Source organism: Salvelinus fontinalis, chromosome 42 (assembly GCF_029448725.1).
Source record: "Salvelinus fontinalis isolate EN_2023a chromosome 42, ASM2944872v1, whole genome shotgun sequence".
NCBI lineage: Eukaryota > Metazoa > Chordata > Actinopteri > Salmoniformes > Salmonidae > Salvelinus > Salvelinus fontinalis.
This window is the reverse complement of record NC_074706.1, coordinates 15,616,469-15,638,131: the sequence shown is the minus strand read 5'-3', so window position 1 is coordinate 15,638,131 and position 21,663 is coordinate 15,616,469. Positions and strand designations below refer to the sequence as shown.

At 42.1% G+C, this 21,663-nt stretch overlaps 2 protein-coding genes across 3 annotated transcripts; one reads left to right on the top strand and one right to left on the bottom strand.

Moving 5' to 3' along the window:
- Positions 1–753: 753 nt before the first annotated feature.
- Positions 754–11,162, top strand: LOC129840948 (cyclin-dependent kinase 2-associated protein 2-like). The gene is made up of 5 exons (XM_055909001.1): positions 754–838; positions 4,716–4,873; positions 5,503–5,588; positions 8,530–8,650; positions 9,728–11,162. The coding sequence occupies exons 2-5, from the start codon at positions 4,819–4,821 to the stop codon at positions 9,793–9,795; spliced, it is 330 nt and encodes a 109-aa protein (XP_055764976.1). The 5' UTR covers positions 754–838; positions 4,716–4,818; the 3' UTR covers positions 9,796–11,162.
- Positions 11,163–12,601: 1,439 nt separating this feature from the next.
- LOC129840946 (AH receptor-interacting protein-like) lies at positions 12,602–18,341 on the bottom strand. 2 transcript variants are annotated; one of them, XM_055908995.1, is made up of 7 exons: positions 18,159–18,331; positions 15,894–16,076; positions 15,473–15,661; positions 15,071–15,247; positions 14,701–14,842; positions 14,166–14,392; positions 12,602–13,812 (listed from the first exon to the last, which is right to left on the bottom strand). In XM_055908995.1, the coding sequence occupies exons 1-7, from the start codon at positions 18,255–18,257 to the stop codon at positions 13,807–13,809; spliced, it is 1,023 nt and encodes a 340-aa protein (XP_055764970.1). In that variant the 5' UTR covers positions 18,258–18,331; the 3' UTR covers positions 12,602–13,806. The 2 variants fall into 2 exon arrangements, with proteins under 2 accessions (XP_055764970.1, XP_055764971.1); XM_055908996.1 differs by lacking the exon at positions 12,602–13,812 and having other exon boundaries at positions 14,172–14,392; positions 14,697–14,842; positions 18,159–18,341.
- Between the last annotated feature and the right edge of the window lie 3,322 nt (positions 18,342–21,663).

The window sequence follows — 21,663 nt, the reverse complement described above, 5'->3', positions numbered from 1 at the left end:
TGATATCCTTGACGTGATGTGCAAATGATCGATAGAAAACAAAATGTGCAAATGTCACCATTCCAAAAAATGTTGTGTGGGCGCCTCGTACCGCCCCTGTCAAGATGCCGCCCTGGGCGGCTGCACATGTCGCCCAAACCTAAATCCGCCACTGGTTCCAACCAAAAATACAACTTTGCCACTGTTCATTGTTCTCTTCTATCTCTTGTCCAAGGTTAATGATGCAGTGTGTCCACTTGCAAGTCAACCATGTAGCAAATCAGCTTGTGTGGTCTTGGACAGTGACAGCCTGAAAACACTATATATATTTTTAAACTAAACTGACAGACCTCATACCACTCTTTCAGATCACTCTCACACGCACGCAAGCGAACACGTAGTTAGATTACATTTATTTGGCAAACCTGGGGAAGAAGGGCCTTCATGTGGCATAATAGAAAAATCGTTTGGTTTATTGTGTGATTGATGTTTCGGTTCAGGCAGTAACCTAAGATGATCTACATGTTGACATGATGATCGACATGTCCACACGTCATGTAACCACAGGGAAAATAAATCAGTGAGGTGTGCCCCATCAAATAATGTTTTTTTACATTCAAACTCTGAATAACAAAGAGATTATTAAAAAAGACACGCCAGTGCAGAACCCTCAAATAAATAGAAGGGAAAGCTCTGATAAAAAGACAGTTCTGGTCACCTGCCATTGATTTATTTTTTGTCAATGACAACGCATCACTTTATGAATATTCAGTCAAATTTGCATCAATAACTACGCCCCTTTTCAGCAGGAGAAAGGAAGCTGCTTTTTCGACCTGGCTGAAAATCTTCCCCTAGAAAGGTACATTTCGAAAGCATTCCCCTTGACTTTTGTTTTCTATTACATGTTTTTAATGGCTACTGAGATACTTAAACTCATGGAACGCAAATGCATTATGTAACTACTTGCTGCAATCTAACGTTATAGCTATGCACCTAGCTAGATAACGTTAGCCTGTTTCACACCGAACGCAAACCAGTCAGCGTCCTTGCTAAGTAGAGATTAACTAGCTATGAAATGCGCAGTGATCAACGAAGTCATTGCAATTACAAGTTAGGTCACCCGCTAACTAGCTTTGTTTCCGTTAATTTGACATTGTCTGAAGCGAGATGTCATCTCGTCGACCTTTGGTTCGGTAACTAGTTAGCGAGCTACAGTTAGCTAACGTTAGCTTAGCTACCTAGCCAACGTTAGTACAGTCATTTTAAAGATAGCCTACGACCCGATGAGGTACTGACGTATTGTGCAAAGTTGCCCGCTAAGCTGATGTAGAGAACAGGCACGGTTGTGACAAATGTTTGAAACCAGCTGGGGTTGTTCGATTACTAACTAGCTAGGTAACCCAAGGTCTACGTATGTTTTTTTTTTTTCACCTTTATTTAACCAGGTAGGCTAGTTGAGAACAAGTTCTCATTTGCAACTGCGACCTGGCCAAGATAAAGCATAGCAATTCGACACATACAACACAGAGTTACACATGGAATAAACAAAACATAGTCAATAATACAGTAGAACAAAAGAAAACAAAAAGTCTGCAAATGAGAACTTGTGAGTGCAAATGAGGTAAGATAAGGGAGTAAAGGCAATAAATAGGCCATGGTGGCAGGGTAATTACAATATAGCAATTAAAACACTGGAATGGTAGAAGTGCAAGTAGAGATACTGGGGTGCAAAGGAGAAAGATAAATAAATACAGTATGGGGATGAGGTAGGTAGATAGATAGATGGGCTGTTTACAGATGGGCTATGTACAGGTGCAGTGATCTGTGAGCTGCTCTGACAGCTGGCGCTTAAAGCTAGTGAGGGAAATTTGTGTCTCCAGCTTCAGAGATTTTTGCAGTTCGTTCCAGTCATTGGCAGCAGAGAACTGAAAGGAAAGCTTTGGCTTTGGTGGTGACCAGTGAGATATACCTGCTGGAGCGCGTGCTACGAGTGGGTGCTGCTATGGTGACCAGTGAGCTGAGATAAGGTGGGGCTTTACCTAGCAGAGACTTGTAGATAACCTGTAGCCAGTGGGTTTGGCGATGAGTATGAAGCGAGGGCCAACCAACGAGAGCGTACAGGTCGCAATGGTGGGTAGTGTATGGGGCTTTGGTGACAAAACGGATGGCACTGTGATAGACTGCATCCAGTTTGTTGAGTAGAGTGTTGGAGGCAATTTTATAGGTGACATCACTGAAGTCGAGGATCAGTAGGATGGTCAGTTTTACGAGGGTATGTTTGGCAGCATGAGTGAAGGATGCTTTTTTGCGATATAGGAAGCCAATTCTAGCTTTCATTTTGGATTGGAGATGCTTAATGTGAGTCTGGAAGGAGAGTTTACAGTCTAACCAGACACCTAGGTAGTTGTCCACGTATTCTAAGTCAGAGCCGCCCAGAGTAGTGATGCTGGACGGGCGAGCAGGTGCGGGCAGTGATCGGTTGAAGAGCATGCATTTCGTTTTACTTGCGTTTAAGAGCAGTTGGAGGCCATGGAAGAAGAGTTGTATGGCATTGAAGCTCGTCTGGAGGTTAGTTAACTTCTTATGGCTGCAGCCCGGCGTCGGTACACTTATGACAACAGCCACTTCAAGTGCAGGGCGCGAAATTCAAAATATATATTTTTTAAATATTTAACTTTCACACATTAACAAGTCCAATACAGCAAATGAAAGGTACACATCTTGTGAATCCAGCCAACATGTCCGATTTTTAAAATGTTTTACAGCGAAAACAGCACGTATATTTATGTTAGCTCACCCCCAAATACAAAAAAGGACAGACATTTTTCACAGCACAGGTAGCATGCACAAAGCCAACCTAACTAACCAAGAACCAACCAAACTAACCAACAAACAACTTCATCAGATGACAGTCTTATAACATGTTATTCAATAAATCTATGTTTTGTTCGAAAAATGTGCATATTTCAGGTATAAATCATAGTTTACATTGCAGCTACAATCAGAAATTGCACCGAAAGCAGCCATAATAATTAGACACCAACGTCAAATACCTAATTACTCATCATAAAACATTTCTGAAAAATACATAGTGTACAGCAAATGAAAGACAGGCATCTTGTGATTCCAGCCAATATTTCCGATTAAGTGTTTTACAGCGAAAACACAATATAGCATTATATTAGCTTACCACAATAGCCAGAAACGCATGCCATTTCCCAGTAGCAAAAGGTTAGAGATCGTAACAAACCAGTAAAAGATATATAATTTTTGACTAACCTTGATATTCTTCATCAGATGACAGTCCTATAACATCAGGTTATACATACACTTATGTTTTGTTAGAAAATGTGCATATTTAGAGCTGAAATCAGTGGTTATACATTCTGCTAACGTAGCTACTATTTCCCACAACGTCTAAACGGCAACGATATTTTTATGACACTTTTTATGACACACATATTCTGACCAAATAGCTATTCATAAACATAACTAAAAAATACATGTTGTATAGGAAATGATAGATCCATTAGTTCTTAATGAAATCGCAGTGTTAGAATTCTAAAAAATAACTTCATTACGACATCCAGCTTCGGTATAGCTGAGTACCCAAACGTTGGGCGCCTACGACTAGTTCACATGCACGACAGATATATGAAATGGCATCATAAAATGTTTCTTACTTTTGCTGATCTTTCATCAGAATGTTGGACAAGGGGTCCTTTGTCCAGAACAGTCGTTGTTTGGATTTAGAACGGCCACTTTCCCTCTCGATTTAGCAAGCGCACTAGCCAAGTGGCACGAATCGCTCCATCGGCAACAAAGTCAGATAACGGAACATGGCAAAACTCCCCCAAAAAATTCAATAATCTGATTAAACTATATTGAAAAAACATACTTTACGATGATATGGTCACATGTATCAAATAAAATCAAAGCCCCATACCGTCAGTAGAAGGGGTCCGGATATTGTAGCCCAGAAGTGAGCCGGGAGATGGGTCTAGCATGGGCTAGTTGGCGCTAGCTCCGGGACGGAAACGTTAGCCAGGAGTATTCAACCCGGGTTGCGGTTAGCTAGCTGCGATGATCCAGATGAAAAGATTCAGTGTTTGCGCTAGGAATCCGGGGATATGGAGAGAGAAATAGGTCCGTTAGAAATAGGTCCGTTATGCTCTGGTTTGAAGCGCGTTGTACAAACTGGCGAGAGCTTTCCTAGCTAAAGGTTAGCAGATGACCGCTAGCAGTGGTTAGCTGATTAATAGCTGGTAGCTAGTTAGCTAGCTAGCTTCAGTTGAGGTATTCCAGTTCGGAGGTAAATATAAATACTTTAGGGGGGAAAAAACAGATCCACACCACATTGGGTGAGGCGGGTTGCAGGAGAGTATTTTGAAGTTGAGGTTTTGGAAAAATATTAAAAAGAACGTGAAAAGAAAGTAATATACACATGGGACGAGACAAGACAAAGACATCTGACTGCTACGCCATCTTGGAACAGGAACTGACGTTTGTGATCCAAAAGTCAGTGATCCACTGACAACATCATGACAGCCTGGTCCAAATCTGTATGAGTTATACAACATACCTCAACTCATTGTCATGCCAAACCCAATTGGCCATACAGAACATTCAACATGACTTGCATAGCACACAATCTATTCTGGACCAGGCTAGACTGACCGCGTTGTTGATGAATGTCATACATGATGGAACATAACACCATTACTTTCTCTTCCTAGCTCTCAGGGGCCCAGCCCACCAGTAAAGCTGTATAAGCACAGGGTCGACGGGACGGATGGAAGCGGTGCGCCGTCGTACGGGGAGGTCCGTAGTGACAGCACGATGAGCTACAAACCCATCGCCCCTGCCCCGTCCGGCTCCAACCACACCCCGCCAGGTTTCTGCCAACTGTCAATTGGTTCTTTAGTATCCACTATTATTGCTATCAAGGGTGCACCCATAGACATTGAATTTCTATTTATATGGATGCACCCTCTACACTACCCATTGTTGGTTTGGTCTTCACCCATCTTGCTGAACTCAACCCTACCACAGTGCAGTGGATTCCATTCAATAGATAAGACTAGCGGTGCAATCCCTGCGACTTACGCAGAGACCTGCCCAGGGAACACACTACACATCAGCAACCAACCTGAGTGTCATATACTACCAACCATAATGTAACAAACCCTCTCACCTGAGAATTATTTACTTTTATTTTACTTTTATTTAACAAGGCAAGTCAGTTAAGAACAAATTCTTATTTTCAATGACGGCCTAGGAACAGTGGGTTAACTGCCTTGTTCAGGGGCAGAATGACAGATTTTTACCTTGTCAACTCGGGGATTCGATCTTGCAACCTTTCAGTTACTAGTCCAACTAGTCTAACCACTAGGCTACCTGCCACCCCAGAATGAATGCCCCACCGATGCCACGCAGCATTTATGCCCCTGCCTTCCATTTTAAAGATGATAACTAGTCATAGGGCGCTTCAGTGCGTCTGAATTCTGTCTTTCCTCTGCCTAGGCTCCAGTGTGCCCTCCCCCTCACTCCCTTCCAACTTCAGACCAGCGTTCAGTGATTTCGGCCCGCCGTCGATGGGCTTCGTTCAGGTAGGACAGAACAGCCTGACCCTCATCTAACTGCTTTAACTAATGCCTATGATGCTTTAGAGTCATGTTAAATATGTTATGTTATTCAGGGTATTATATCAAATATTATTGGTCACATACACATGGTTAGCAGATGCTAATGCGAGTGTAGCGAAATGCTTGTGCTTCTAGGTCCGACCATGCAGTAATATCTATCAAGTAATCTAACAAATTCACAACAACAACCTTATACACACAAATGTAAAGGATGAATAAGGATATGTACATATAAATATATGGATGAGCGATGGCCGTACGGCATAGGCAAGATGCAGTAGATGGTATAGAGCAGTATACACATATGAGATGAGTAATGTAGGATATGTAAACATTAAAGTGGTGTTATTTAAAGTGACTAGTGATACCTTTATTGAGTCCATTTACTAAAGTGGCCAGAGAGAGATGCTGCTGACAACATACAGGCTCATATGTTAATGATGGCTGTTTAACAGTCTGATGGCTTTGAGATAGAAGCTGTTTTTCAGTCTCTCGGTCCCAGCTTTGACGCACCTGTACTAACCTTGCGTTCTGGATGATAGCGGGGTGAACAGGCAGTGGCTCAGGTGGTTGTTGTCCTTGATGATCTTTTTGGCCTTCCTGTGACATCGGGTGCTGTAGGTGTCCTGGAGGGCAGGTAGTTTGCTCCCGGTTATGCGTTGTGCAGATCTCGCTACCCTCTGGAGAGCCTTGCGGCTGAGGCCGGTGCAATTGCCGTACCAGGCGGTGATACAGCCCGACCGGATGCTATCGATTGTGTATCTGTAAAAGTTTGTGAGTGTTTTAGGTGACAAGCCACATTTTTTCAGCCTCCTGAGGTTGAAGAGGCGCTGTTGTGCCTTCACCACGCTGTCTGTGTGGGTGGACCAATTCAGTTTGTCCGTGATGTGTACACCGAGGAACTTAAAACTTTCCACCTTCTCCACTACTGTCCCGTCGATGTGGATAGGGGGGTGCTCCCTCTGCTGTTTCCTGATGTTCACAATCATCTCCTTTGTTTTGTTGACATTGAGTGAGATGTTATTTTCCTGACACCACACTCCGAGGGCCCTCACCTCTCTGTAGGCCGTCTCGTTGTTGGTAATCAAGCTTACCACTGTAGTGTCGTCTGCAAACTTGATGATTGAATTGGAAGTGTGCATGGCCACGCAGTCGTGGGTGAACAGGGAGTACAGGAGAGGTCTGAGAACGCACCCTTGTGGGGCCCCAGTGTTGACATTCGGCGTGGTGGAGATATTGTTTCCTACCTTCACCACCTGAGGGCGGCCCGTCAAAGTCCAGGACCCAGTTGCACAGGGCGGCGTCAAGACCCAGGGTCTCGAGCTTAATGATGAGTTTGGAGGGTACTATGGTATTAAATGCTGAGCTGTAGTCAATGAACAGCATTCTTCCATAGATATTCCTCTTGTCCAGGTGGGATAGGGCAGTGTGCAGTGGAATGGCGATTGCATTGTCAGTGGACCTATTGGGGTGGTAAGCAAATTGGAGTGGGTCTAGGGTGTCAGATAGGGTGGATGTGATGTGCTCCTTGACTAGTCTCTCAAAGCACTTCATGACAGAAGTGAGTGCAATGGGGCGATAGTCATTTAGTTCAGTTGCCTTAGCTTTCTTGGGAACAGGAACAATGGTGGCCATCTTGAAGCATGTGGTAACAGCAGACTGGGATAGGGATTGATTGAATATGTCCGTAAAAACCAGCTGGTCTGCGCATGCTCTGAGGACGTGGCTAGGGATGCCGTCTGGGCCGGCAGCCTTGCGAGGGTTAACACGTTTAAATGTTTTACTCACGTTGGCCACGGAGGAGGAGAACCCTCAGGCTTTGGTAGCGGGCAGTATTGTCCTCAAAGCGAGCAAGACGTTGATGTCCCCGACGTGGCTGGTTTTGTTTTTGTAATCCGTGAATTGACTATAGACCCTGCCACATACGTCTCGTGTTTGAGCCGTTGAATTGCGACTACTTTGTCTCTATACTGATGCTTTGCTTGTTTGATTGCCTTGTGGAGGGAATAGCTGCACTGTTCGTATTCGGTCATGTTTCCAGTCGCCTTGCCATGATTAAAAGCGGTGGTTCACGCTTTCAGTTTTGTGCAGATGCTGCCATCAATCCACAGTTTCTGGTTAGGAAATGTTTTAGTCACAGTGGGTACAGCGTCTCAAATGCACTTGCTAATGAACTCGCTCACCGAGTCAGCGTATACATCAGTGTTGTTGTCTGAGGCTATCCGGAACATATCCCAGTCCACGTGATCGACGCAATCCTGAAGCGTGGAGTCCGATTGGTCAGACCAGCGTTGTATTGACCTGAGCACGGGCCTTTCCTGTTTTAGTTTCTGTCTATAGGCTGGGAGCAACAAAATGGAGTCATGGTCAGATTTGCCGAAGGCAGGGCGGGGGAGGGCTTTGTATCCATCGCGTAAAGTTAGAGTAGCAATGATCCAGAATGCTAGCAGCCCGTGTCACGCATTCGTTATGCTGGTTTAGGAAGTCTCGTTCTCAGGTTAGCTTTGTTAAAATCCCCAGCTATAATAAATGCAGCTTCAGAATATGTGATTTCCAGTTTACATAGAGTCCAGTGAAGTTCTTTCAGGGCCGACGAGGTATCTGCTTGGGGGGGATATACACCGCTGTGACTATAATCAATAGGGTCCAGGTATCACTAACAACAAATACAAAGCAGATCATCACTGGTCGTTTTAATTCAAATAGATTTGTTGGCGAGTGTTTATTTGCATAACTGTCACTTCGTCATGGCAATTATCCCCCTGTATCTCTACTCTTCTGTACGATATAAAGGGACTATATCTTGCTCAGGATCAATTGGGAGTTCTAGTTGTTTTTGCTGTCTTCCAGCATATGACCTTTGTCTCGTATCCCCCCCCCCCCCCTCTCTCACACACACACACAGCCAGTGAAAGTGTCTCAGGGCTCAACCTACAGCGAGCTGCTGTCAGTTATCGAGGAGATGAGTCGCGAGATCCGCCCCACCTACGCCGGGAGCAAGAGCGCCATGGAGAGGCTAAAGAGAGGTACTGCAGCCTGACCGGCTAAACCACAAATATCCACAAAGCTTGGAACAAAGGTTGTGGTTGTATTGACATAGGGTGTTTATCAGTACTCCATAGAGCTTACTTTCCTTTTCCCTAACCACGCGGCACATACGCAGCAAGCAGGCAGTAAGCACTTGAATATTATACGCATAAACACAGCAACAAGAAATGAACATAAGGCAGTGGATGAAAGCAATGATCAACATTGCATGGTAGCAGCAGAGCAGCAGCAAATCATAATAAACGCCAAACAGTATATGTTAAGGCTTTTGGCATTCAATAAAACCATCAACGAGCTCAGTCATCCAGTCAGTCAATCAATCATCAGTTTAAATCCACCAAGTTCAATTAGCAAAATAGCCAGTCCAATCAGACATTGTCCTTTTTAAATCCAAAGATGCCTAAATTAGGCTCGAGTTCAAATAATAATATGCTTTGCACAAAATGAGAAATGGACAATTTGATGGTAACGGAATTACGCTGAGACTCCAAAAACCATTGTTTTTGTATGGTTTGTTAAACTTTGAAATCAGTATTTTTTGTTTGGCATACATTTTTAAAGTGAAAAATCGGGGTCTCGTCATAGTTACATTACTGTGGAAGTGCCCAAATGCAGGACACATAAAACTAGTACTTGGTGATTAAATGTAGTCCTAGTTCTTCAGTATGTGAGACGGTCAGTCCCGAAATCCCTATTCCAAGGCTAGTAATTCCAAGGAAAATGTTGCTCTCATGTATAGTTACTGCCGTATATACTTTTCACCAAACAAACATTTCACCCATGCTTCTCACACCACGGCCATTTGGCTCTCGACTCACATGGTTATCCGGGATCCTTGGGATGTCCCTACCCTAGCACATTTCAACTTCAATGGGGTGACAGAGTTCGAGTCCCAAGGATCTCATCCCATAGGCCTACTTACTCCACATGAGTTTACTTGGAAACACATGGATTTCAATTCACATTTAAGGTTCAATGAGGAGACAGTATTTCTCTCCACACATGAAGTAAAAGTTCTAAATCCCAACGTGTGGTGTTGTTCATTTGTTTTCTAGGTATCATTCACGCGAGGGCGCTGGTCAGGGAGTGTCTGGCGGAGACAGAGAGGAGCGCTCGCACATAACCCTTTGCAGAATCCCTCCATCCCCCCCCCTCCCTTGTCTTTGTATAGGCCTCATCTATGTGTCCCGTCTTTGTTATCCGGACTTTTTGTCTGTATGGCTCCACTCAACCTGTAACCTTTTTTTCCATATAGTTTCTCACACCGCCTTATGGGGGTGTGTTCAGAATGTGTAACACATTTTTGCAGTTGTAGGACAGTTCGCTCTCAGATCATTCTGTAGCTTGTTTCAGTTTCATAGGCATCACGAGGGGCTGGTAAATATTTTCTCATTTTTGGTAGTCCTGTTCAGTGGGGGGTGAGGTGATAGTGCTGTAAAATATTACTGATAGATTTTTGAAAACTATGCCACAATGAAGTGAGGTTGATACTGACTTTCTCTCTTAGCTGCTATACTGAGACCACTCTACATCCAAATGTTTAATTCCACATTGTTTTACAGTAAGCGACACTTAAACCTTGTTCGCACTGCAGGCCTTAATGCTCAAATCAGCTTTGTTTTTCAAATCCGTTTTGGAATACGTCACTGTCCAAACGGCAAGTTAAGTGACCAAATTTGGATTTGTGTGTGTTCAGACAGCAGTCATTTGTTGACATGGCTATGCTACTTGTCATAGTAATGAGGAATGTGTGCGTTCCTTCTCCCTTATCACTCAGAAGTTATGTAGCAAGCTAAGGTGACAATGCCTGCAATGGATGTTCCCCAGTTGCTTTGAATGTTAAAAATCTTAGTGTAAGTACACTTTTAAAGCCTCCAAAGGATAAGGCAATCCAACTTTCAAAACAAGTATTGCTTGGCTAGCCACAGCAGTCAACTAACGAGGTCACTGTTAATCTTTCTAGCACATTCACTAATTTGTTTGTAAACAACAAGCTAGTTAGTTACCACATATTCTTGCCAAACTGTCAGAGTAGCTAGGAAGCAACAAGATATGCCAAATAAGTTTTTTAAAAACGAGGGCAAATCAGATTTGACCATTCAGGCACAAGTCGCATGGCCAGGAATCAGATTTGTATCTGAGTCATCCTATTCCATATGTTTTTTGGCTGTTCAGACTGCAGGAAAAATAACATTTGAATCGGATATGCAAAAAAAATGTATTTGATGTAAACAAGGCTTTACAGCATCTTGAAAATACCCCGTTCTCTGTTCCACATGCTTCCACCCTACACACATTTTCTGCTGTCATGGCACCCTCTGCCACATACAGTCAAGCTTTCCTTGCCCTTCATCCTCCACCCAATTAACTATTACCTCCTCCCTACACACCTGAAATCAGTTTTGTTAGTATGGCAATTTTGTAAACCCAATTTTTGCAGTTCTGTACTTGAATTTAATTAAAAGTTAGAAAAGTTTTCCAATTAAAAAAGTGAGTGTTTTTCATTTGTATCTAGTGCACAGGAGGTTGGTGGCACCTTAATTGGGGAGGTAATGTCTGGGATGGTATGAAACATGATTTCCATGTGTTTGATTTTCATTTCGTTTTGTCTGTTCCAGCCATTTATGAGCTGTCCTCCCCTCAGCAGCCTTCTGTGATGTAGTGCCTATAGAAAGTCTACACGCCCTTGAATTTTTTACATTTGGTTGTCAGTGCCTCAGTTTTTAATTTAAATCGGGATTTTCATCCACTTATCTACACAACATACTCCACATTTAAGGCAAATTTTTGTGTGAAGAAAAATAAGTCTCCACCCCTGAGTTAATACTCGGTGACGGATATTTGGCAGCAGTTACAGCTATGAGTCTGTTGGTATAGGTCTCTACCAACTTTGCACACCTAGATTTGACAATGTTTGTTCATGCTCAAGTTGATGGACAGAAATCTTCCAAGTTATGCCACAAATTTTAGATTGTATTTAGGTCGGGGCTTTGACTGGGCCACTTGGACTTTACCTAGTTATTCCTTAGCCACTCCACAGTAGCATTGGCTATGGGCTTCAGGTCGTTGTCATGCTGAAAGGTGAACTTCCGTCCCAGTTTCAGCTGGTTTTCCTCAAGGACTCTTCTGTTCTATCCTGATAAGTCCCTGGCGATGAAATATCCCCATAACATGATGCTGCGCCAAATGTAACACTTGGCATTTCGGTCAAAAAGTAATTTTTGTTTAATAAGACCACAAAACCTTTTGCTACAGAATCTCCTGAGTGCTTCTTGCATACTTAAACTGATTCAAGGTGGGCTTCCTTCTTGCCACCCTACATTACATATTTGTGGAAAGCTTGAACAAGTCACATGCACACTGACCAGTCTTGGCCATAAGTCTGCTGCTCTTTCAAAGTTGCCATCAGACTCTTGGTAGCCTCTGCTCAGTCATCCAGATGAGGGCAGTCTAGGTGGTGCTATACACCTTTCACTTCATCTTGACCGTGCTCCAAGGGATATTCAAGGCCTTTGAAATCTTTTTATGCTCATCCTCTGATCTGTCCCAGGGTTCTTTTGAAAGGTCATGGTTGAGCGTTTGCTTTGCAATTCACTACCCAGCAGAGGGAACCTACAGGAACTGCTAAATGTATCCTGAAATCATGTGAATCACTACAATTTAACACAGGTGGAGGCCAATTAACTTGGTGTGTGACTTAATGTGATTGGTTACACTTTTTTTTCACTTGGAAATTGTGGGGTAGGATGCAAAGACCAATTCATTTTTTTTAATGCATTTACATTCCAGGCTAAGGCAACAAAAGGTGATCATTTTAAAAGGGGTTGTGGACTTTCTATAAGCACTGTGTGGAGGTGAATGCTTTGCACAATGAGGCCTGGGTGAGTGTGCTCGCAAGCAAACATTGGGTATCATTACAAACACACCAGTAAGAGTTGCACCTCTTTATTTGGCTTCAGTCATAACATGGCTGCAAAAAGCACTCGCTGTCCCGTCGTAGACATTTTATAGAAAGCATGATAAGTAGCCTGGTTAAACCAGGTTGAACACTGCTTACCAATGAAAACAATGTTGAGTGTAGTGTTTACTCTGCCTTTTAACCATGCTAGATAACACCCATGTCATACAACTGACACTTGAGTCAAGTCATGGTGACCCTTTAGAGAACATTTTCACAAAATACAAGGGACAAATGAGCTAAATGCTGGTATGATGAGATGTCAGTCGTTTGATGTGCAAACCTATGAAAATGGACCCTACAAAAAAGGCTATCTTGACCTTTTACTTGATGCTTGCCAGTGAGTCATCACCCCAGTTCCATTACCATCTGGAGCCCTTCAGTGACTACTCCTTCCAGGCCTCCAATAGACTAAAGTGGAGCCTTCACCATATTGCCTTCCCCCTATCCAGTCCTTTCAGTTTGTTGAACACAGACCCGGAAGGAGCTAGGGGCCAAAATGATGGCCACTATCCTAAACTACACTCACTGAAGCCAATGACTTGGCAAATCATTAGCTCTGTTCGACTGACCAAAAGGCAAGTGGGGTGGTGTTTGAGTTGAGGGCAAAAGAGTCCATTACAAATGTTCTAGCTTAAAATATACAGGACCACAAAGACAAATTAGCAAATGAAATGTAATACTAACGTAGATACAAGTGAAGATAAGAGTACATACATTGAATAGTCATTAATAGGGATATAAACATATAAACATTAATAGGGATAAATAAGGGGTGAACAAGAGGGAAATGGTGGAGACTGCTCTAGTGTCCATAAATATATATATCTTGTGATTGTCTCCGAAGTTGATGTCCCAGTCATACTGTCAGAAGTGGAGGATCTCCTGCGTATTCCTGTACTTTTGCAGCATGTGTGTGTGATGTAACTGGCTGTTTGCGGTAGGAGAAAGCTGAACTTTGAAAGTCTGTTGGTGTTGAGGGTAGATGTGGGTGTGTAATGTCTTTCTATAAAATATCAAATTGAATCTAGAAAGAGAATGTGCCATGTGCACTGCGAAAGTGATGGTTCATGGGGAAAGTGAATATGGCTTTGGTGTGTGGATAAAACTAAACATGTCAATGTGTCCTCAACTGCTCCTCCTCTTCTTTATAACAAGAATAATGGTCTTCTTAATTCAGCCCTAAAAGAGTGCATAACAGTTTTAGACATTCAAAAAGAATATTACCTAATTAGTAATTCAACACTAAGGGATAATACTGCCAATTTAAAAAGACATTAGTGTAAAGACACATGGATCATTCATTTCACAAGTAAAATAAAGTGTAGACATTTTCTTCACACCAGGTAATCTGATCCTAGATTTGGGAAAAACACTCATAGCATTCGTGTAAGAGGGCTCATATAGATTAATTTGGCCTTTTTAGATTATAGGGACAAGGGGAGACCTGATCCTAGAAAAGCACTGCTACTCAGATGCTGTTTTAATATGGGCCCAGATTCAAAGAAACTTCTAGAAGGTACTCGGCTACTCACCGTGGTAGCAGTGGCGTTGCTGTCGTAGCTGAACAGACTCTTGTAGCGGCCCTTCTCCTCCTTCTCCTTGGAGCGGATCCTCTCCTCCATGGCCCTCAGCTCTTTAGCCACCGAGGGCCCCAGCGACGGGTCCAGCTCCACCACCTTGGCAAAATCGGCCCGCGCCTCCGTCTCGTTCCACACTGCCGCGTGGGCCTTGGCCCGCTTGAAGTAGGCCTTCATGTTGTCTGTGGGGGTGAGAGTGTGTCAATGGGAAAGAGACTGGTGTGTTCAAATGGTGTTAAGTTTACACACTTAAGTAGCTAGTAGTAAGCAATACAAATTCAAAAGGACTTGTCTAAAGCAGGCCTGTTGCTAGTGAATGACAACAGAACAGCAAAAGTAACAAATGTTTATTTTTTAAAGGGATTGTCTTAAGTAATGACAAATGACACATTCACTTTCAGAGCATAGCCTATTGTTATGTGAATTCAGCATATTCACTTGATCCGAGGGCAGGGCTACACCTGAATGTATTCAGAAGTGTGTGACTCACCCTCGTATTTGGAGATGATGGAGGAGCAGTGGTCCAGCACCTCGTAGTACTGACCCTGGACCAGCTGACACTGGCAGTAGTTCAGCATCAGGGGCGTGATCATGAGGTCCAGCTTGATCCAGCACTCGTCGCCTGGACGCTCCTGATTGGAGGAGGGGCAAGGATGGGGAGGAGTTAGACAACTAGCTACTTATTTAGTGGGGTTAAGATGTTCTATATACAGGGAATGCATTGATCTCATTTGACGCGCAGAATGGCTAGTTATCTCAACTAAATTAAAAGTATTTGTCTGCAGTGCTCTAAATGTTACCCTATTAAATGCCAAAAAAAGCAGGTCCCCAGGACTAGGTTCGAAGTCATAAATCTTTACCTTCATCTGCAGATTCTTTAGACAGGCGATGGCATTGTGGTACTTCTCGGCCGCTTCCTTCACGTCGCCCTTCTTGTAGAGGGCGTTACCCTCCACGTGGATCTGAGGCACCACCTCCAGCTTCTCCTCGTCCGTCATCGCCCAGATGTCCAGTCTGAACGAGCCGGGCGTTAAAACCTGGGAGAGGCGTCAATGATATTATTCAATCAAAATGAATTCACGCAGTGAAAGGACAGTGGCATGAGTGCTGCTTGGGTGATAAAAGGGTTAGAAAACATTTTGATGTAGTGCTTTTAACAGAACCAGTTGTCACAAAGTGCTTTTACTGTAACCACCCCCAAAGAGCAAGCAGTGGCAAAGGAGAAAAACCCCTAATGGAGAATAAATAAGCCCCAACTTCACCTCCATGAGCTCCAGGGTGAAGACCAGGGGCTGAGGGTTGGCCTGGAGCTGGTCCAGGTCACAGTGGCCCAGGGAGTGGTGTGAGTGGATCTGAGCGATGCCACAGCAGTGTCTCTGGCCCTCCAGGGGGTCCTTCCCTGCACTGATGTTCCTCAGGGACTGGGACACCAGCGGGTACAGGGCTGTGTGCTGTAGGGAGAAGGAAAGAGGATGGTTACATTCTTCACTAGAACAAATTGAGGGACTGGTGGATTTTAAAGCAGTTCTCTGAAGGGAAACAATTAACAAAACGTATTGACAAACCCTGTCAAATTCCATAACAATCAATGTTTTTGCCACCAATTGCATGTCTGTGGGTGTGTGCACAAAAGTAACGATCTCTAATCCATCCACGTCAACCATGTTAGGTTGGGCGACCCACCTTGACGTCACATGTGAAATCTGCCACCTCTCCCTCCCTCATGGTGGCAATGACTCGCTCCCACACGGCCAGCTTGAACTTCTTTCCCAAGATAAGTTCCATGGGCTTGCTCCGGCCCCCCATGGTCCTGGAGTCATCCATAACCGTGCCATCACACAGGCTGGAGCGGTAGTGGAATATCACCTGTTGGAAAATTGTGGGGATAGAATGGAGAACTGGTATTAAAAGATCCCAGAAATGTTCCATACGCACAAAAAACACGTATTCCTCAAATGTTTAGCACAAATTCGTTTACATCCCTGTTAGTGAGCATTTCTCCTTTGCCAAGATAATCCATCCACCTGACAGGTGTGGCATATCAAGAAGCTGATTAAACAGCATGATCATTACATAGGTGTGCCCTGTGCTGGGGACGATAAAAGACTACTAAAATGTGCAGTTGTGTCACAACACAATGCCACAAATGTTTCCAGTTTTGAGTGAGCATGAAATTGGCATGCTGACTGCAGGAATGTCCACCGGAGCTGTTGCCAGAGAATTTAATGTTAATTTCTCTACCATAAGCCACCTCCAAATGTAATTTTAGAGCATTAGGCAGTACGTCCAACCAGCCTCAACTGCAGACCACATGTAAACATGCCAGCCAAGTACCTCCACATCTGGCTTCTTCACCGGCGGGATCGTCTGAGACCAGCCACTCGGACAGCTGATGAAACTGTGGGTTTGCACAACCGAAGAATTTCTGCACAAACGTCAGAAACCGTCCCAGGGAAGCTGATCTGCATGCTCGTGGTCCTCACCAAGGTCTTGACCGGACTGCAGTTAGGCTTCGTAACAAACTTCAGTGGGAAAATGCTCACCTTAGATGGCCACTGGTACGCTTGAGAAGTGTGCTCTTCATGGATGAATCCCAGTTTCAACAGTACTGGGCAGATGGCAGAAAGTGTGTCTTACGTTGTGTGGGCGAGCGGTTTGCTGATGTCAACGTTGTGAACAGAGTGGGCCATGGTAGCAGTGGGGTTATGGTATGCGGCAGGCATAAGCTACGGACATCAAATACAATTGCATTTTATCGATGGCAATTTGAACACACAGAGATACCGTGACAAGATCCTGATGCCCATTGTTGTGCCATTCATCCACCGCCATCACCTCATGTTTCAGCATGATAATGCACAGCCCCATGTCGCAAGGATCTGTACACTATTCCTAGAAGCTGAAAATGTCCCAGTTCTTCCATGGCCTGCATACTCAGACATTTCACTCATTGAGCATGTTTGGGATGCTCTGGATCGACATGTATGACAGTGTGTTCCAGTTCCCGCCAATATCCAACATTTCGCACAGCCATTGAATAGGAGTGGGACAACATTCCACAATCCACAATCAACTCTATGCGAAGGAGACATGTCGCACTGCATGAGGCAAATGGTGATCAGACCAGATACTGAATGCTTTTCTGATCCACAACCCTACTTTCTTGTTTCTTTTTTTAAGGTATCTACCAACATATGGATATCTGTATTCACAGTCATTTGAGGTTCATACATTTGGGCCAAATGTATTTATTTAAATTGACTGGATTTCCTTTATATGAACTGAAACTCAGTCAAATCTTTAACATTTTTGCATGTTGCGTTTATATTTTTGTTCAGTGTACATGACATTCATTGTATTGATGAAACAGAGTTTGTTCTGTTTAGTAACAGTAAAAGGTGTAGTTTCTACATAATCACTTCTCAGCAGTTGGACAATAAATGCTGATAGAGTGAGCTTGTTAAGGTTTAAAATGCATGTCTTTCACATATTAAAAGACCCCATATCAAACGAAATTTTAGATTTTTATCAACAGGCAGAGGCAAAAATTCACATTGATTATCCAACCATACGGTCAATCTTGCCGACTTTCCAATTAAAACGTAATAGTAATGTTTACAAGCTGACGGACATCAACACCGACCAATAAGAGAGATAAAAATCAATAAAGACTTGTCCATCCTGTAAAAGCACCGCCCTCTTACAGTATCACAAAAAAACCTTTCGTATTGGCTGATAATTTCTGTAAATAACAATTCTGGTAGACCGAGTTATAGTTTAACTAAAATAAGGTAAAGTATATATCACCTCAGAACATGTCAAACCTCGATAATTTCACTCCATTATAACGTTAGCAGCTAGCTAATAATGCTAATCCGTTTAGCCAGCACTACACATACAAAACTACCCTTTGAACGTGGATTCACTATTCACTATTTTATAACTCACCTTGGTCCCGTCAGGAAACGTTGACAGCTCTCCTTTGCCTGGACTGACCACTTTCTTCTGAATGCCTTCTGCGAGTAGCTTGGTAGCCAGTTCCTCCATCCTTGCTTCGCCCGACTGTCAAGCCGACTGCCTATCTTCGGGAGAGTTCGCGATAAATCGACACATCAATTGACGTCACTGCTGACGCCTTGGGACTTCAAGCAGTCTTGTGATTAGATTACCCTCTACCCCCCTCTTCAATCATGGATCAAATCATTCTGCTGGTGTTTTGATACCTATTCACAAGTTTAAAGGTGACGTTCTAGAATCCACATCTTCACAAGACGGAAGATGGGTCATAGTAACTGTTAAACTTGACAATGCTATTTTCATCATTTGTAATGTACACGGACATAACTCACATGCTCCTAATAAGACCCCTTTTACCCAATTAACCAGGAAAGTACAGGATTTAAGCAACAAATACTCAGAGGCTTTTCTAATTATTTCAGGGGATTTTAATGAAACATCTGATGCGTCTGCTGATCGTTTTCATCCTAGAACGAGTCAAAGCCCTCAAAATAGCAATATTATAACTACATTATGCAAGGATCTCTGTGTTGAGGATGCCTGGCGTTATTTCAATCCGAATGCAAAGGGTTATACCTGGACCAGCAAAACTATGTCACGTAAATCTAGAATAGATGTATTCCTAATTTCCCCTTTTTTGTTACAATTTGTTATAGATGTAGATCATCAGTTGGCTCCCTTTTCTGATCATCACTTGATTTCCCTGAATTTACAAGCTACTAAAAAATCAAAAGGTACTCGAGGATATTGGAAATTAAACAACACACTTCTTAAAGATACTACTCTCATTGAAAACATCAAAGCGTTAGCTAAAGATATTTTTGCAAGAGAAGACTTGGGTCATGGAAGTAGATGGGAATTTTTCAAATATAAAGTCAGAGTGGTAGCCATTAAATGCGCCAAAGAGCTGATGCAATTAAAGAACCTTAGAGAAAAAGAGATAATGAGCAAGCTTGACAGTTTTCTAAGGAAAGATAATCTATCTGAAGAAGAGGAGTCTGTATTCAAGTCTTTACAACTAGAATTAGAACAGCTATACACGGCTCTGGCAAAGGGTGCCTTTGTAAGGTCAAAAGCAAAATGGATTGAAGAGGGGGAAAGAAACACTAGTTACTTTTTTGCATTTGAAAAGAGAAACTACAAAATAAAATATATAACTGCACTCAAAATGAACGATGTTTTATGCAAAGATCCCATTACAATATCATAATTTGTCAATTCCTTTTATGAAAACCTTTACGGCTCTCAATTTCAGGAAGATGGTTGTGAAAGCTACATTTGCCACATTCAGAATTATGTCCCTGTAATTGAGGATGATTTCCACTCAGTTTGCGATTCACCTGTGTCAATTGAAGAAATTAGAGAGGCTCTGAATTCAATGAAAATTGGAAATCACCTGGCCCTGATGGCCTGTCATTAGAATTCTATAGACAGTTTTGGGAGTTACTAGTCGACCCAATTTTCAATATGTTTCAAGATTGCATGAAAAATTGTGAAATGGTCTGCACTATGAAACAGGGCCTTATTTCATTGATTCCGAAGCCCGATAAAGACCATTCTCTCATTGACAATTGGAGACCAATTACTTTATTAAATATTGATTACAAATTGATTGCTCTGGTTTATGCCAGAAGATTAAAGAAAGGAATAGATACCATTATAAATGAGACTCAAACAGGATTTATGAAGGGCCGTCACATAAGCTCTAACATTCGTTTAGTCTTGGACCTTATAGATTATTCAGATGCAATTGACTCAGATGCGGTTGTCTTATTTTTGGACTTCTGTAAAGCCTTTGACACAATTGAACATGAATTTCTCTTTAGTTCTCTTAAACTTTTGGGATTTGGTGAACATTTTATCAAAGTAATTTGCATGTTTTACAAAGATATAAATAGTTCTGTGTTACTAAACCCTTAATACTTACAAAAGATTCAGTATCAACAGAAGTGTATGTCAGGGATGCCAAATTTCGCCATTTTTATTCACTTTGGTTGTGGAACTTCTATCTCTAGATATTCTGAATAATGCAAATTTGTATGGCTTAACCATTTTTAACAAAGAAATCAAAATTTCCCAACTGGATGATGATACTACACTTGCCCTTAATGCTATAACTGCATTTTCTATTGCATCAGGATTAAAACTGAAAGTTTCTAAATGTAAAATCTTAAGTTTATTTGATGATGAAGAAATAGAAAATATTCCTGTAAAGGACTGTGTTAAAGAGATCTTTCTATACTTGGGAGAGTACTACTGTCCAAGGCAGAGGGACTCATTACCCCTCATTATCGTTATGTGTAAATCCAGCTACTTGTAAAGAGATCAATAAGTCCTTTCTTGACTTCATCTGGAAAAATAAGTCTCACAAACTAAAAAAGTCTCTTTCTAACAAAAGAGCTGAAGGAGGTCTGGAAGAGTTGGATTTTGTTGACATAAATAACACTTTCAAGATGAACTGGTTTAAATTATGTTTGATCAATACTGATTCAATATGGTATTTCATTCCAAAAATGGTGTTTAATAAGTTGAGAGGTCTTCAATTTTTACTGAAATGTAATTATATTCCTGAAAGATTACCTGCTAAATTGGCTAGGTTTCACCAACAAGCTTTAATGGTCTGGAAAATATGTATCCTGCACAATTTTTCCCCACATAAAGCTCTTTTGTGGAATAATTCAGACATAACTGTAAGGAATAATTAATTGTTCTACCCCAGCTGGCATGAGAGGAATATTGGCTTTGTTCTTGATGTTTTTGACAACAAGGGTAATATTCTCACATATGAGAAATTTATAACATTGAAAGAGTTTCCAATACCTTTCAGCGAGTTTATTTCTGTGATCAAAGACGTTCCCAGTGGTCTAACTACACTAATGAAAACTCATCTTAGCTTTGGTAATGATCACAAAGTTTATCCAGAACTCAGATTGGAAGGCGTGGGCTTACTTGAGAAATCTTGTTGTAATAAATATATAAGACAAATTCTTCATTCACAAAACCAACTTACACCGAGAGGAAAGTTTTTCTGGAACATGCTTATTTCTGACATTGTCTGGAAAAATGCATGGTTAAGGCCTTACAAATACTGTATAGCAAAGAAAGTTAAGGAAGTGCACTTCAAAATTTGACATAATGTATATCCATGTAATTCTATGACATCCAAATGTGTGGCTATTGATGATATCTGTGTTTTCTGTGAAAAAGGTGAGAATCTGTCCCACTTGTTCTTTGAATGTAAATTTGTGTCAGAATTTTGGGGAAACCTTGCAAAATACTTATTTACCATTATGAACACTACCTATGTTTTTGACATGAAAGATATGTTACTATTGCAATGATAATAAGACCACTGAAATTATTGTGATTTTTTTTATTCTTGTTGCCAAATACTTCATACACAAACAAAAATTCCAAAATTCTATACCAAAATGTA

Coding starts and splice junctions, on each gene's coding strand:
- LOC129840948 (XM_055909001.1), top strand. CDS start 4,819: ATGAGCTACAAACCCATCGCCCCTGCCCCGTCCGGCTCCAACCACACC. Junction 5,589..8,529: donor CGTCGATGGGCTTCGTTCAG/GTAGGACAGAAC, acceptor ACACACACACAG/CCAGTGAAAGTGTCTCAGGG. Junction 8,651..9,727: donor CATGGAGAGGCTAAAGAGAG/GTACTGCAGCCT, acceptor TTTGTTTTCTAG/GTATCATTCACGCGAGGGCG.
- LOC129840946 (XM_055908995.1), bottom strand. CDS start 18,257: ATGGAGGAACTGGCTACCAAGCTACTCGCAGAAGGCATTCAGAAGAAA. Junction 14,843..15,070: donor TAAAGAATCTGCAGATGAAG/GTAAAGATTTAT, acceptor TCCTCCAATCAG/GAGCGTCCAGGCGACGAGTG. Junction 14,393..14,700: donor CATCATCTCCAAATACGAGG/GTGAGTCACACA, acceptor TCACCCCCACAG/ACAACATGAAGGCCTACTTC.